The sequence below is a fragment of the Chelonoidis abingdonii genome, chromosome 11 (genome assembly GCF_003597395.2).
Source record: "Chelonoidis abingdonii isolate Lonesome George chromosome 11, CheloAbing_2.0, whole genome shotgun sequence".
Classification (NCBI taxonomy): Eukaryota; Metazoa; Chordata; order Testudines; family Testudinidae; genus Chelonoidis; species Chelonoidis abingdonii.
Window position 1 is genome coordinate 2,028,530 of NC_133779.1, and position 12,142 is coordinate 2,040,671.

The 12,142-nt window shown below is 63.1% G+C and overlaps 1 protein-coding gene across 1 annotated transcript; it reads left to right on the forward strand.

The window, feature by feature from the left end:
* Positions 1 to 2,028: 2,028 nt before the first annotated feature.
* Positions 2,029 to 8,900, forward strand: LOC116833851 (gap junction delta-2 protein-like). The gene is made up of 2 exons (XM_075070446.1): positions 2,029 to 2,127; positions 8,029 to 8,900. Exons 1-2 carry the CDS (start codon positions 2,054 to 2,056, stop codon positions 8,846 to 8,848), a joined length of 894 nt encoding a protein of 297 aa, XP_074926547.1. The 5' UTR covers positions 2,029 to 2,053; the 3' UTR covers positions 8,849 to 8,900.
* Positions 8,901 to 12,142: the final 3,242 nt, after the last annotated feature.

The following is a 12,142-nucleotide window of genomic DNA, read 5'->3' on the forward strand; positions in this document are numbered from 1 at the left end:
CGCGTGTGTGTGTGTGTGTGTGTGTGTGTGTGTGTGTGTACAGGAATACTGTACCACACCCAGCCTGTGTGGCTATTACAACCCAGCAGAGTGTGTGAAACACTGCAGCACATTGGTGTGTGTGCGATGGCACTGAAATACTGCAATACACCTGTGCATGTAATGGCAGAGACACTTCGACACACTAATACACAAACCTGCCACACATTCCCATTCATGGCTGTTTGGGGAATCACTGCAACACGACAATGTGTGTGTACAGGGAAAAAACAAACCAATGTCACAGCCTGGCCTCACTCGGCTCCTCAGCTGATGCTGGAAAGTTTTTCACATCGGGTGCATCGTGATGTATATATTGTTGCACTGTGATTTGTGTGTGTGCACTGTTGTGGCATGTGTTTAGTGCTGCAGTTTGTGAGTGTGTACGTGTGTGTGCACATAGCTGGGCGGTGTGTTTGTGTGTGTTGTGATGTGGGAATATTTCTGTGAGTGCATTGTTGCGATGTGTGTGGTTGCAATTTGAGTGTATGTGTGTATAATTGCGATGTGTGTGCACATCCATTGTTGCCATGTGTGCATACACATTGTGTTTGTTGTTGCAATGTGTGTGATGGGCATGTCTCTATGTATCGTTGTAATGTGTGTGTGTGTTGCTGCAGTGTGTGTGCATTGTTGCAATGTGGGTGTGTCTGTGTGTATTGTGGTTGCAATGTGTATTATGGCTGTATGTGTCTGCACTGTCGCAAAGTGTCTGTTGTTGCAATATGTGTGTGTTGTTGCAATGTGTGTGTGTCTGTGTGTGCATTGTTGCAATGGGCGCATTGTCAGTACAATGTGTGTTATGGGTGTATCTGTGCATTGCTGCAGTGTGTGTGTCTGTGTATTGTTATTGCAATGTGTGTTTGTGTGCGCATTGTTGCAGTGTGTGTTACGGGTGTATCTGTGCATTGCTGCAGTGTGTGTTACGGGTGTATCTGTGCATTGCTGCAATGTGTGTGTCTGTGCATTGTTATTGCAATGTGTGTTTGTGTGCGCATTGTTGCAGTGTGTGTTATGGATGTATCTGTGCATTGTTGCAGTGTGTGTTACAGGTGTATCTGTGCATTGTTGCAGTGTGTGTGTGTCTGTGCATTGCTGCAGTGTGTGTTACAGGTGTATCTGTGCATTGTTGCAGGGGTGTTACGGGTGTATCTGTGCATTGTTGCAGTGTGTGTATCTGTGCATTGTTGCAGTGGGTGTTACGGGTGTATCTGTGCATTGTTGCAGTGTGTGTGTTGTGGTGTATCTGTGCATTGTTGACAGTGTTGTCTTGTGTCTGTGCATTGTTGCAGTGAGTGTTACTGGGTGTATCTGTTGCATTGTTGCAGTGGTGTATCTGTGCATTGTTTTGCATGTGGGTGTTACGCGGTGTATTTCTGTGCATTGTTGCCGTGTGTGTTGTATATGCATTGTTGCAGTGGTTTGTTAACGGGTGTTATTTGTGCCATTATGCAGTGTGTGTGTCTGTGCATTGTATGCACTGGTGTGTTAACGGGGTGTGGGTCTGTGCGATGGTTGCATGTAAGGTGTTAACGGGGTGTAAGCTCTGCATTTGTGCGCAGATGTGTGTGTCTGTGCATTGTTGCAGTGGGTGTTACGGGCTGTATCTGTGCATTGCTGCAGTGTGTGTGCCGCTGTGTGTATTAGTTGCAATGATGTGTGTGCAGCGTTGCAGTGTGTGTGCGCCTCGGCCGCACTACACATGACCTACGTCGCTGCCCCCCCATAATACTTTTCCTTGGCCCGCTGTGCCGGCCCCCCCGCGCCGGATCCGCTCCGGGCGGGGCGGGGGGGCCGGGCACTAATCCCGCCGCCTCGCGGTCCCGGCGGCCTTGACAGCGGCGCAGTTGGCAGCGCGCAGCGGGCGCCGGGCTCGCTCCGCCCGCTCCCATATGGCCCGGGCTGCCCGGCGGGGGCCCGGACGCCGGGTGTCCCCGCAAGCTGACGGGGGCCGGGGAGCGGCTCGGGGTCTCCCCGCTGCTGGGATGCGGTGCAGCCCCGGCGCCCCGCCGCGATGGGCGAAAGTGGAACGATCCTGAAAAGGTTGCTGGAGGCCGCGGTGCAGCAGCACTCGACTATGATCGGCAGGTGCCGCGAGCGGCGGGGGCTTTGGCCTTTGCACCCTCCCAGCTACGGCGGTGAGGGGCGGCACTGGCCACCCCTTGACACGCTCCAACACTGAGGCTGTGCAGCATAGGGGGCGCGGCACTGGTGCCATTGCACCGTCACAGACCCGGGGGGGAGCGGCACTGGCCCCTTGCACCCTCCAAACACATGGGGTTGGCAGCTCTGGGGGGCAGACTGGTCCCTTGCACCCTCACAGTCTCGGGGGGGGCGGCAACTGCCCCTTTGCACCCTCGCAGCTCGGGGGTGCAGCTCGGGGGGGCACGGGTCCTCTTGCAGCTCCTCCCAACTCGGGGGTGCAGCTTTCGGGGGGCAACTGGCACCTTTGCCACCCTCCAAACTCGGCGGTGCGGGGCGGCACTAGGCACCGTTGGCACGCTCCAACACTCTGGGTGCAGCTCGGTGGGGGCACTGCGTCCCTTGCCACCCCTCCATGCTCGGGGGGGGCGGCTACTGGCCCCTTGCCACAACCTCCATGCTCGGGGGTGCAGCTCGGGGGGGGCACTGGGTCCCTGCACCACTCCAGCTCGGGGGGGGCAGCTCGGGGGGACACTATGGTCCCTTGGAGCCGCTCCAGCCCGGGGAGGCGGGCCCTGGTCCCTTTGCACCCTCACAGCTCGGTAGGGGCACTAGTCCCTTGCACCCTCAACAACTCGGGAAGGGGTGCCAGCTCGGCGGGGGCACTGGCCCTTGCACTCCTCCAAACTCGGGCGGCGGCACCTGGTGGTCCCTGGGAGCCACTGCCAGCCTCGGGGCGCGGGGGCGGCACTGGCCCCTTTGCACCCATCCAACACTGGGGTTGACCGCTTCGGGGGGGCATGTCCATTGCACCCTCCAGTCGGGGCGGCGGGGGCTGGGTCCCTTGCACCCTCCAGCTCTGAGGATGCAGCTCGTAGGGGGCAACTTGGTCCCTTGCACCCCCAGACCGGGGGGCTGGGGCTGGTCCCTTGCACCCCTCAGCATCCTTGGGTGCAGCTCGGGGAGGCACTGGTCCCTTGCACCCTGCCCAGCCTCGGGGGGGGCAGCTCGGGGGGGCACTGGGTCCCCTTGCACTCCTAGCACGCTCGGGGGGCACTGGTCCCTTTGCACGCCTCCAGCCCGGGGGGGGCGAAAGGGCTGAGTCCCTTTGCAATCCCCAGCTTCTGGGAGTGTTAGCTCCGGGGGGGCACTGCGTCCCTTGAACCCTCCAGCTGGGGGGGCGGGCTGTCCCCCTGGCATCCCTCCAGCGCCGGAGGGGCAGCTGGTCCCATGCACCCTCAGGGGGCACTGGTCCCTTGCACCCTCGAGCCCGGGGGGGCGGGCTGGTCCCTTGCACCCTCCAGCTCTGGGGTGCAGCTCGGGGGGCCACTGGTCCCTTGCACCCTCCAGCCCGGGGGGGCGGGCTGGTCCCTTGCACCCTCCAACTCGGGGGTGCAGCTCGGGGGGGCACTGGTCCCTTGCACCCTCCAGCCCGGGGCGGCGGGGCTGGTCCCTTGCACTTTCCAGCTCTGGGATGCAGCTCGGGGGGGCTGGTCCCTTGCATTCTCCAGCTCTTGGGGGCGGGGGCTGGCCCCTTTCACCCTCCAGCTCGGGGGTGCAGCTCTGGAGGAGGGGCCTGGCCAGTGAAGAGCCAGGGAGACCTGGCTCCTTGCACCCTCCTGCTCGAGGGGGCACTGGTCCCTGGCACCCTCCACCTCGCGGGGCGGGGCTGGTCCCTTGCACCTTCCAGCTCTGGGGTGCAGCTCGGGGGGAGGGGGCTGGTCCCTTGCATCCTCCAGCTCGGGGGTGCAGCTCTGGAAGGGGCACTAGTCCCTTGAACCCTCCAGCTCTGTGGGGGCGGGGGGGGCTGGTCCCTTGCATCCTCCAGCTCGGGGGTGCAGCTCTGGAAGGGGGGCCTGGCTAGTGAAGAGCCAGGGAGACCTGGACTCTTGCCCTCTCCAGCTCTGTGGAGCTGGGGCCAAGGTTGCCCGTTGTAGCAGCCGGGTGGGAATTGCCCAAATTACCCACCGGGAAAGCCCAGTGGGTCTGATGGTGAGAGCAGGAGGCCGGAGTTTTGGGGCTGGGAGCCAGGACTCCTGGGTTCTCTCCCCAGCTCTGGGAGGGGAGTGGGATCTAGTGGTTAGAGCGGGGGAGCTGGGAGCCAGGACTCCTGGGTTCTGTCCCCAGCTCTGGGAGGGGAGTGGTGTCTAGTGGTTAGAGCAGGGGGGGCTGGGAGCCCGGATTCCTGAGGTCTGTCTCCAGCTCTGGGAGGGGAGTGGGGGCTGGTGGTTGGGGCTGGGGGCAGAACCTAGGTTCTGTTCTGGACACTGCCTTCCCCAGTGATCTTTAGCAAGTTCCATCCTCTCATGCTGCCTCAGTTTCCCCCTTTGTAGGACCCATGGGGTGGGGGGTTGGCAGACAGCGTGCTGGGGGATCCCAGTCCATGGAGTGTGTGGGGGGGGGTGCCAGGGGCCCTGTTCTGACCCGGCAACCCCTCGGCCGGGTGGCAATGAATGAGCCGGTAGTCGCTCTCCCTGCGGGGCTGCGGATGAGTGCAGGGGGAGCCAGCCAGCTGCTCGCTCTCGCCATCCCCCCCTCCACTGCTGGGGGGCACCACAGGCCCCGGGGGCAGATGTGGCAGCCTGACCCCAGAGGTCAGCCAGGGAAAACAGGGCGCGGGGGGCCCTGCTGCCTGATGGGGGGAGCAACCCCCTGCTCCAGCCCTGGCACAAAGCCAGCAGGGGGGGAGGAGGCTGCACTGGGGGGGCGGCTCTGGACAGCGGGTGGGCGGGGCTGGGCGCTGGTACACATGGCAGAAGGGTGGGCGGGCTGGGGCGCTTGTGCTGGGGCGGCGGGGTGGGCGGCTCGCCGCCGGGAAGGGGCAAAAGAGGGGGTGGGCGGGGCCTGGGCGCGTTGGCGCCAGGACGGGGCAAGAGGGGTGGGCGGGGCTGGGTGCTCATGCCAGGATGGGGCGGAGGGCAGGCTGGGCGCTCGGTGCTGAGGATGGGGCGGGGGCGCAGGGTAGCTGGGCAGCGGTGCCCGACGGGGCAGAGGGGGCGGCAGGCGGAGCTTGGGCGCTTGGTGCCGGATGGGGCAGAGGGGCAGCCTGGGCGCGGGCGCTCTGGGGGGGGCGCAGGCGGAGCTGGGCGCTCGCTGCCAGGACGGGCCGGAGCAGAGAGGGAAAGGGCAGGATGGATGGACAGGGAGATGCTTTCTCTAGGCTGTGGGATTCCCGGGGGCACCCGTCTCACCTCAGCGGGGGTTGTTCCCCAGCAGGGGCTGCCGCCCGTGTCACCATCCTGCTGCCTGGTCCGGTCACCCAGGAGGGGCTGGGACACGGGACCGTGTTGGCAGGCAGGGGACTCGGGCTGGGCCCATACAGCGTTTTAAGGCCCCTCGGCCGGATCGGGGCCGTGATGAGGAGGAGGGTTCGGATGCGGAGGGGTTCCCAAGGGGGACTCAGAGGGGTGGGGCCTCTAGGGCCCGTACTCCAGCCACCCTCCCCAGCCTGCAGTTCCCACCTCATGCGGGTTCAGCCTCAGGTCAGGACAAGCATCCCCCAAATCAGAGAGGGCATGAGCAGCCAGGGGCCCCCTCTTGGTGACTCAGGCCGGCTGTCTCCGGGGTTCCCCCTTCCTGGGGGTATCAGAGTCCCGCTGTACGAAACGGCAGCCTGCCCCTTGCGGCACCACCTGTGCTGCTCCGCCAGCGGCTGGCAGGGGAGCCCCGGGGAGTCCCTGCAGCCTCCTTTGGGTGCCAGCTCCCGGGCTTTATACAGGCCCCACCTGGTTCCTGCCCAGCTGCGCCTCGTGTTTGATTAACCAAGCCCTGCTCCCTGGCGCCTCCTAATGGACCCGCTCAGCACTGGTGTGGGGCGTGCTCCCCATCCCCTGCCCAGGGAGTCCGCGGGGCAATTGTTATACCCATTTTACAGCTCAGGAAACTGAGGCACGGGGCTTGTGCGAGCCACCTGAGGTGACTGGGTGGGTCTGTGGCAGCGCTGGGAATGGAAGCCAGGCCTCCCGCGCTCCCCTCCCAGCACCAGGCACAGCCCTGCTGCCCAGCTATCCGGTACCGCTGCACTCAGTCACTCTCCACTGGGCCAGGCCTTGGGGGCAGGCATGGGGCCGATTGGCGTGGGGATGCGGTGGACCAGCTCTCCTGGCTGCCGAAGCAGCGTGTCAGTGGCACAGAAGGGCTCGGCCGCGGGGTTAATGCCCTGGGAGCTGGGCTCTAATCACTGCTCTGCCCTGATTCTCTGGACAAGTCCCTGTGTCTCTGAGCCTCAGTTTCCCCAGCTGTAACGGAGAATGATCGACTCTTTGCTCAGACGGTGAGCAGTTTGGGGCAGGGACTGTCTCCTGCTGGGTCTGTGATGCCCGGCGCGACGGGGCCCTGATCTCAGTCAGGGTCTGGGCAGTGTCGGGCCCAAGGGGGGGCGCTCTCAGTGGAGCATGCCAGGTGTTTCGTGGCCAGCCCCCCTGAGATCATGAACACTGCCAAGGGAGGGGACGCAGACGAGGGCACCGTCCCATCACATTATGGCCAGGAAGAGGCTGGTTTCAGCCCTGTGGGGTTTGCGTGCAGTGCCCCCCCCACAGCTGGTGGGCGAAGGAGTGTCTCTGGCTCCACAGGTTCAGATCCCCACATGGGGTGGGCTGTGTTGTCCTGACAGAGTGAACCCCCCCTCTGTGCTGGGGTTTGCTAGCTGAGGCGCTTTGCCCCAGAGGTAGCTGCATTTTAGGGGTGCATGGTCAGGTGTGAAAGGCCCCAGGGAAAGGGGCAGCAGATGCGTTTGCCACCGAGAATCAGGGAACGAGAGGTGCTCATCCTTCTCCCCGCTCCGGCAGCTGGGCAACAGGTCAAGTGCATCAACCTCTCCCGGTGCCGGGATAGAACCGAGAAGTCCTGGCTCCCACTCCCCTCCCAGAGCTGGGACAGAACCCAGGAGTCCTGGCTCCCAGCCCCCTGCTCTAACCACTAGACCCCACTCCCCTCCCAGTGTTGAGATAGAACCCAGCTGTCCTGGCTCCCAGCCCCTCCCCATGCATCACCCACTGTCTTGTCAACCTGCAAAGATCAACAATCCTGTCTCTGACTCCCCAAAACAGAAGATTTTTGAAATGCCATCAGGAGGTTGGGGTCTGACTGGTGAGGGCTGAACGTCCCCTGCCCAGCCCGGGGGGGGGTAGGGAGGGAGCTAGTGTTGCCCCCTCACCCAGATTTATTGGGTCAGAGGATTGTGAACCCCACTGCCGGAGCTGTCACCCCCAGCCTCACCTCTGCTCCTCCTGGCGTTCGTCACCCGAGTTGAGGCACAGGGCAGCAGCAGCTCTGCAGTGGGGTGCAACGGGGCCCCCCATTAGCACAGCTGGGCCGCTGGCTCGAATCACCCAGTGCTGCTAAATTTTCCGGCGCCCCAGACGGTCCCCCCCAGCCATTTATCCCCAGGCATAATAGAGACAACCCCTCCACCCGCCCGCTCTGTGTCGCACCTCTGGGGCAAGAGGTGTAAATATTGAGGGAATTTCATGGGCTGGATGGGAGATGAGTAAGCATCAGGTGCCATATTATACACACGGGGAAACTGAGGCACGGGGGCGGGGTTGAGAAAGGACTTTGGCCAGAGATTTGAAAGCGAGTGAATGACGGAGCTAGAAACAGGACTCAGGAGTCCTGGAGCCCAGATTTCCCCTTCTCTAACCACTTGCCACCAGTCCTTTTTGGAGATAAGGGGAGAACCCAGGAGCCCTCCCCCACTCTAAGCACCAGACCCCACTCTAACCACCAGGACCCAGGCGTCCTGCGCCTGCCACAAGCTCCCCGCCACCTGGAGCTCCCAGCGCAGCGGGGCCTGCTCCCCTCGCCGCGCCCAGCTGGGTTCCTCCCCTCTCCTCCCCCCTGCAGGATCCTGCTGACGGTGGTCGTCATCTTCCGGATCCTGATCGTGGCCATCGTGGGCGAGACGGTGTACGAGGACGAGCAGACCATGTTCATGTGCAACACGCTGCAGCCGGGCTGCAACCAGGCCTGCTACGACAAGGCCTTCCCCATCTCCCACATCCGCTACTGGGTCTTCCAGATCATCCTGGTGTGCACGCCCAGCCTCTGCTTCATCACCTACTCCGTGCACCAGTCGGCCAAGCAGCGGGACCGGCGCTACTCCTTCCTCTACCCACTGCTGGAGAAGGACGCCCGCAAGGCTCGGAGCGTCAACGGCATCCTGGTGCACAACCCCGAGGGCTCGGCCAAGGAGGAACCCGACTGCCTGGAGGTCAAGGAGCTGCCCAGCACCCCCCGGCGCCCGCCCAAGAGCGCCAAGGTGAAGCGGCAGGAGGGTATCTCCCGCTTCTACATCATCCAGGTGGTCTTCCGCAACGCGCTGGAGATCGGCTTCCTGGCGGGCCAGTACTTCCTGTATGGCTTCAACGTGCCGGGCATCTTCGAGTGCGACCGCTACCCCTGCGTCCGGGAGGTGGAGTGCTACGTCTCCCGGCCCACCGAGAAGACCGTCTTCCTGGTCTTCATGTTCGCCGTCAGCGGGATCTGCGTCCTGCTCAACCTGGCCGAGCTCAACCATCTGGGCTGGCGCAAGATCAAGACGGCCATCCGGGGCGTGCAGGCCCGGCGCAAATCTGTCTGCGAGGTGCGCAAGAAGGAGCTCTCGGCCCTGGCCCAGGTGCCACCGCTGGGGCGGACCCAGTCCAGCGAGTCCGCCTACGTGTGAGCCTGGGGCAGCTGGGCCGCCCGCTTGACAAGGCAAATGCCTGTGGCTGCTTCCTGAGCACCCCCCCCCCGACTGGGGGGGGGGCCTCGGCAGGTTTGCTCCAAGGGCTGAACGGGAGACACGACCCCCCAGGATCCAGCTGGGGTGTTGGGGGGGCTCCCGGCTCCAACTCGTTTAAAAAATATATTTGTTGTTTCTTGGAGTCTTCCACCATGGTGCAAGCAGGGGGGAGGGTTCCTGGAACTCCCCCCCACATCAGCCTTTTCCGGCCCTGGGATCAGCCAGGGGTGGGGAATATTTGGGGGGCGGGGGGTGTTTCTGCAGGGTGGGGGCAGATCATGGCTCCCTGCTTTTCTCAGCCTTTGGGCTGACAATAAAAAGTATCGATGACCAGATGCAATTTTTAAGAATTAAAAACTAAGCTGGGTGGTAGATGGGGCTGGGCTGCGGGGAGCGACGGGGGGCAGGGGGGCTCTCCCTGGCAGTCCGGCCTGCCCGGCTTACATGAGTGAGGCAGGGCGACCCCAGGGAGGGGGGCAGACAGAGAAACGGGGTGAAATGCTGCCAGCCCTGCCCCTGCTAGAGATGGGGGGGCTTATGGCTGGGCCTGCAAAGGGAGAAATCTCAGCCCCTATCCCCGCCCCCCCGAACAACCCAGCGGCCCTGCCTGGCAGTGGGAGGTGCCAGGGGCTAGTTCTGGCTCAGGACCCGCTGCCAGTCCCAGGAACCTGCCCGCAGGGAAGCACTGCACGTTCCCCCCCCCTCGGGGGGATTTGCAGCCCTTAAGCTGCTCTGGGCCAGGACCATCTGGCCACATCCCCCCTCCCAGGCCCTGGGCACTTTGCATTTATTGGGGGGGGGGAACCAGCCGCTGTAGATAATGGTCCGGCCCTTTGCCAGCACCGATCTCAAAGCACCGTGAGGGCTGTGCCCCCCCCCCCACGTTAATATCATCCCCGTTTACAGAGGGGGAAACTGAGCCACGGAGAGGGGGCAAGACAGGGCCAAGGTCACCCAGCAGGGCCAGGGCTAGAACCCGAATGTCCCAGTTCCCCGCCCCCCTGCCCCCCCAGCTGGGGACAGAACCCAGGTGTCCTGGCTCCCAGCCCCCTCCCCCAGCTCTGTGCCCTCCCTTCAGTAACCCTCCCCCGAAGCTGATCCCCCCACATGGCACTTTCACCTCTTAAGCCCCTCGCTGCCCTGAAGCTCTGGGTTGTTGAACAAAACAAACCCCTCCCCCACCATCCCACCGCTCAGCCGGGTGTGTGTGTGGGGGGGAGGATGCTGTATCTGGGGAGGAGAGATCACAAAGGGGAACAACCTCATGTGAGCCCAGCAGTGACCCCCAGCCACCCCAACAGCCCCAAGCTGAGCCCTGTGCCCGCTGGAATGTCATCCTAGGTTGCTTGTATGCACCATGGCTGTGCCCGCTGGGGTGTTGTCAGGTTGTGTGGGCAGCTGTGCCCGCTGGTGTTCTCGTCAGGTTGTGTGTGCTGCGGCTGTGCCCGCTAGGGTGTTGTCATCAGGTTGTGCATGAGCCATGGCTGTGCCCGCTGGGGTGTTGTTGGGTTGTGTGTGCAGTGGCTGTGCCTGCTGGTGTTCTCATCAGGTTGTGTGTGCTGCAGTTGTGCCCCCCATGGCTGTGCCCGTTGGGGTGTTGTCGGGTTGTGTGTGCTGCGGCTGTGCCCACTGGGCTGTGGTCGTTGTCAGGTTGTGTGTGCTGCAGTTGTGCCTGCTGGAGTGTTGTCGGGTTGTGCCCCCCATGGCTGTGCCCGTTGGGGTGTGGTCATCAGGTTGTGCGTGCGCCGCGGCTGTGCCTGTTGGGGTGTGGTCGTCAGGTTGTGCGTGCGCCGCGGCTGTGCCTGTTGGGGTGTGGTCATCAGGTTGTGCGTGCGCCGCGGCTGTGCCCGTTGGGGTGTGGTCGTTGTCAGGTTGTGTGTGCTGGGGCTGTGCCTGCTGGGGTGTGGTTGTCGGGTTGTGCGCGCGCCACGGCTGTGTGCGTTGGGGTGTGGTCGTTGTCAGGTTGCTGTGCTGCGCGCGCAGGCTGTGCGGTTGCCGCTGTGGTCGTTCAGGGTTTGTTGCGCGCACTAGCACGCTGTCTCCAGATGCGTTGTTAATTTTTTTTATTTCTTCCGTCCTCTGAAAAGTGGTGTTCGTCGCCTCCAGGTTGTGATGTCTGTGGGCTCGTGCGATGTTGGGGTGTTGTTCGTCGGTTGTGCGCTGCGGCCTTCGTGAGCTCGTGCGTGTTGGTGGTGTTGGTCGTGCGGTTGTGCGGGGGCACATACCACGGCGTGTGCCCGCTGGGGTGTGTTTGCTAGTCAGGTTTGCGTAGCTGGGGCTGTCCTGCTGGGAGTGTGTCGCGTGGTTGGTAAGCTGGGCGCTGCGCGGGTCTTTCGTGTTGGGGTGTAGGTCGTCGGGTTGTACGCGGCGCCGCGGCTGTGCATTTGAGGGTGTGTCGTCGGTTGTACGGCGCCGCGGCTGTGCAGTTGGGCGTCGTGGTGTACCCTGCGGTGGTGTGAGCGGTTCACGCGTTACGCGCGTGGTCTGGGGTGGTCTGTCGGTTGACACGTGCGCTGGCGGGTGTGTCGGAGGTGTCCCGCCTTGTGCCCGCTGGGTTGGTTTGTCTCGGGCAGTTGGCGCACACAAGAGGAGGGCGGACGCAGCTTGTATGGGGGTCTCTCACCCGTACACCACAGCTCTGACTATCACGGGCGGTTGTACATGGAGTCGGGTCACATTCATGACCCAGAACCACAGCCCCATCTCCCTGGACCGCACACCTGACCCCCACTGGGGGACAGAAGGGAAGGCAGTGATGGTACAATCCCATGAGGCAGGAGGGCGGAGGGGGACGACCGTAGAGCCCATCCCAGCCGCAGAATGGGTGGCGAAGGTGATACCAGCCAGAAGGGGATCGCCAGCACGTTCCCACTGAAGTCCCGCTTGCCCTTGTGGGATGTAAGGAGGGGGAACATGACCAGCCAAGGTAGCAGGGAACCTGGCCCACATGGCAACAGCATTCCCCCCCCACTTGTTCTAGCACCAACGGGTGACACCTCGTTCAAGTCACACTCTATAATAACCACAGTGTGAGGCAACGAGAGGCACCAGGCAGGAGGAGGGACACAGGCCGGGGGAGGGGCTGGGACCACGACTCCGGGTTCTATCCTCAGCTCTGGGAGGGGAGTGGGGGGCTGGTGAGGTTGGGAGCCAGGAATCCTGGGTCCTCTCCACAGCTCGGGGAGTGAGGTCTAGTGGTTAGAGCGGGGGGGCTGGGAGCCAGGACTCCTGGGC

Coding starts and splice junctions, on each gene's coding strand:
- LOC116833851 (XM_075070446.1), top strand. CDS start 2,054: ATGGGCGAAAGTGGAACGATCCTGAAAAGGTTGCTGGAGGCCGCGGTG. Junction 2,128..8,028: donor CACTCGACTATGATCGGCAG/GTGCCGCGAGCG, acceptor TCCCCCCTGCAG/GATCCTGCTGACGGTGGTCG.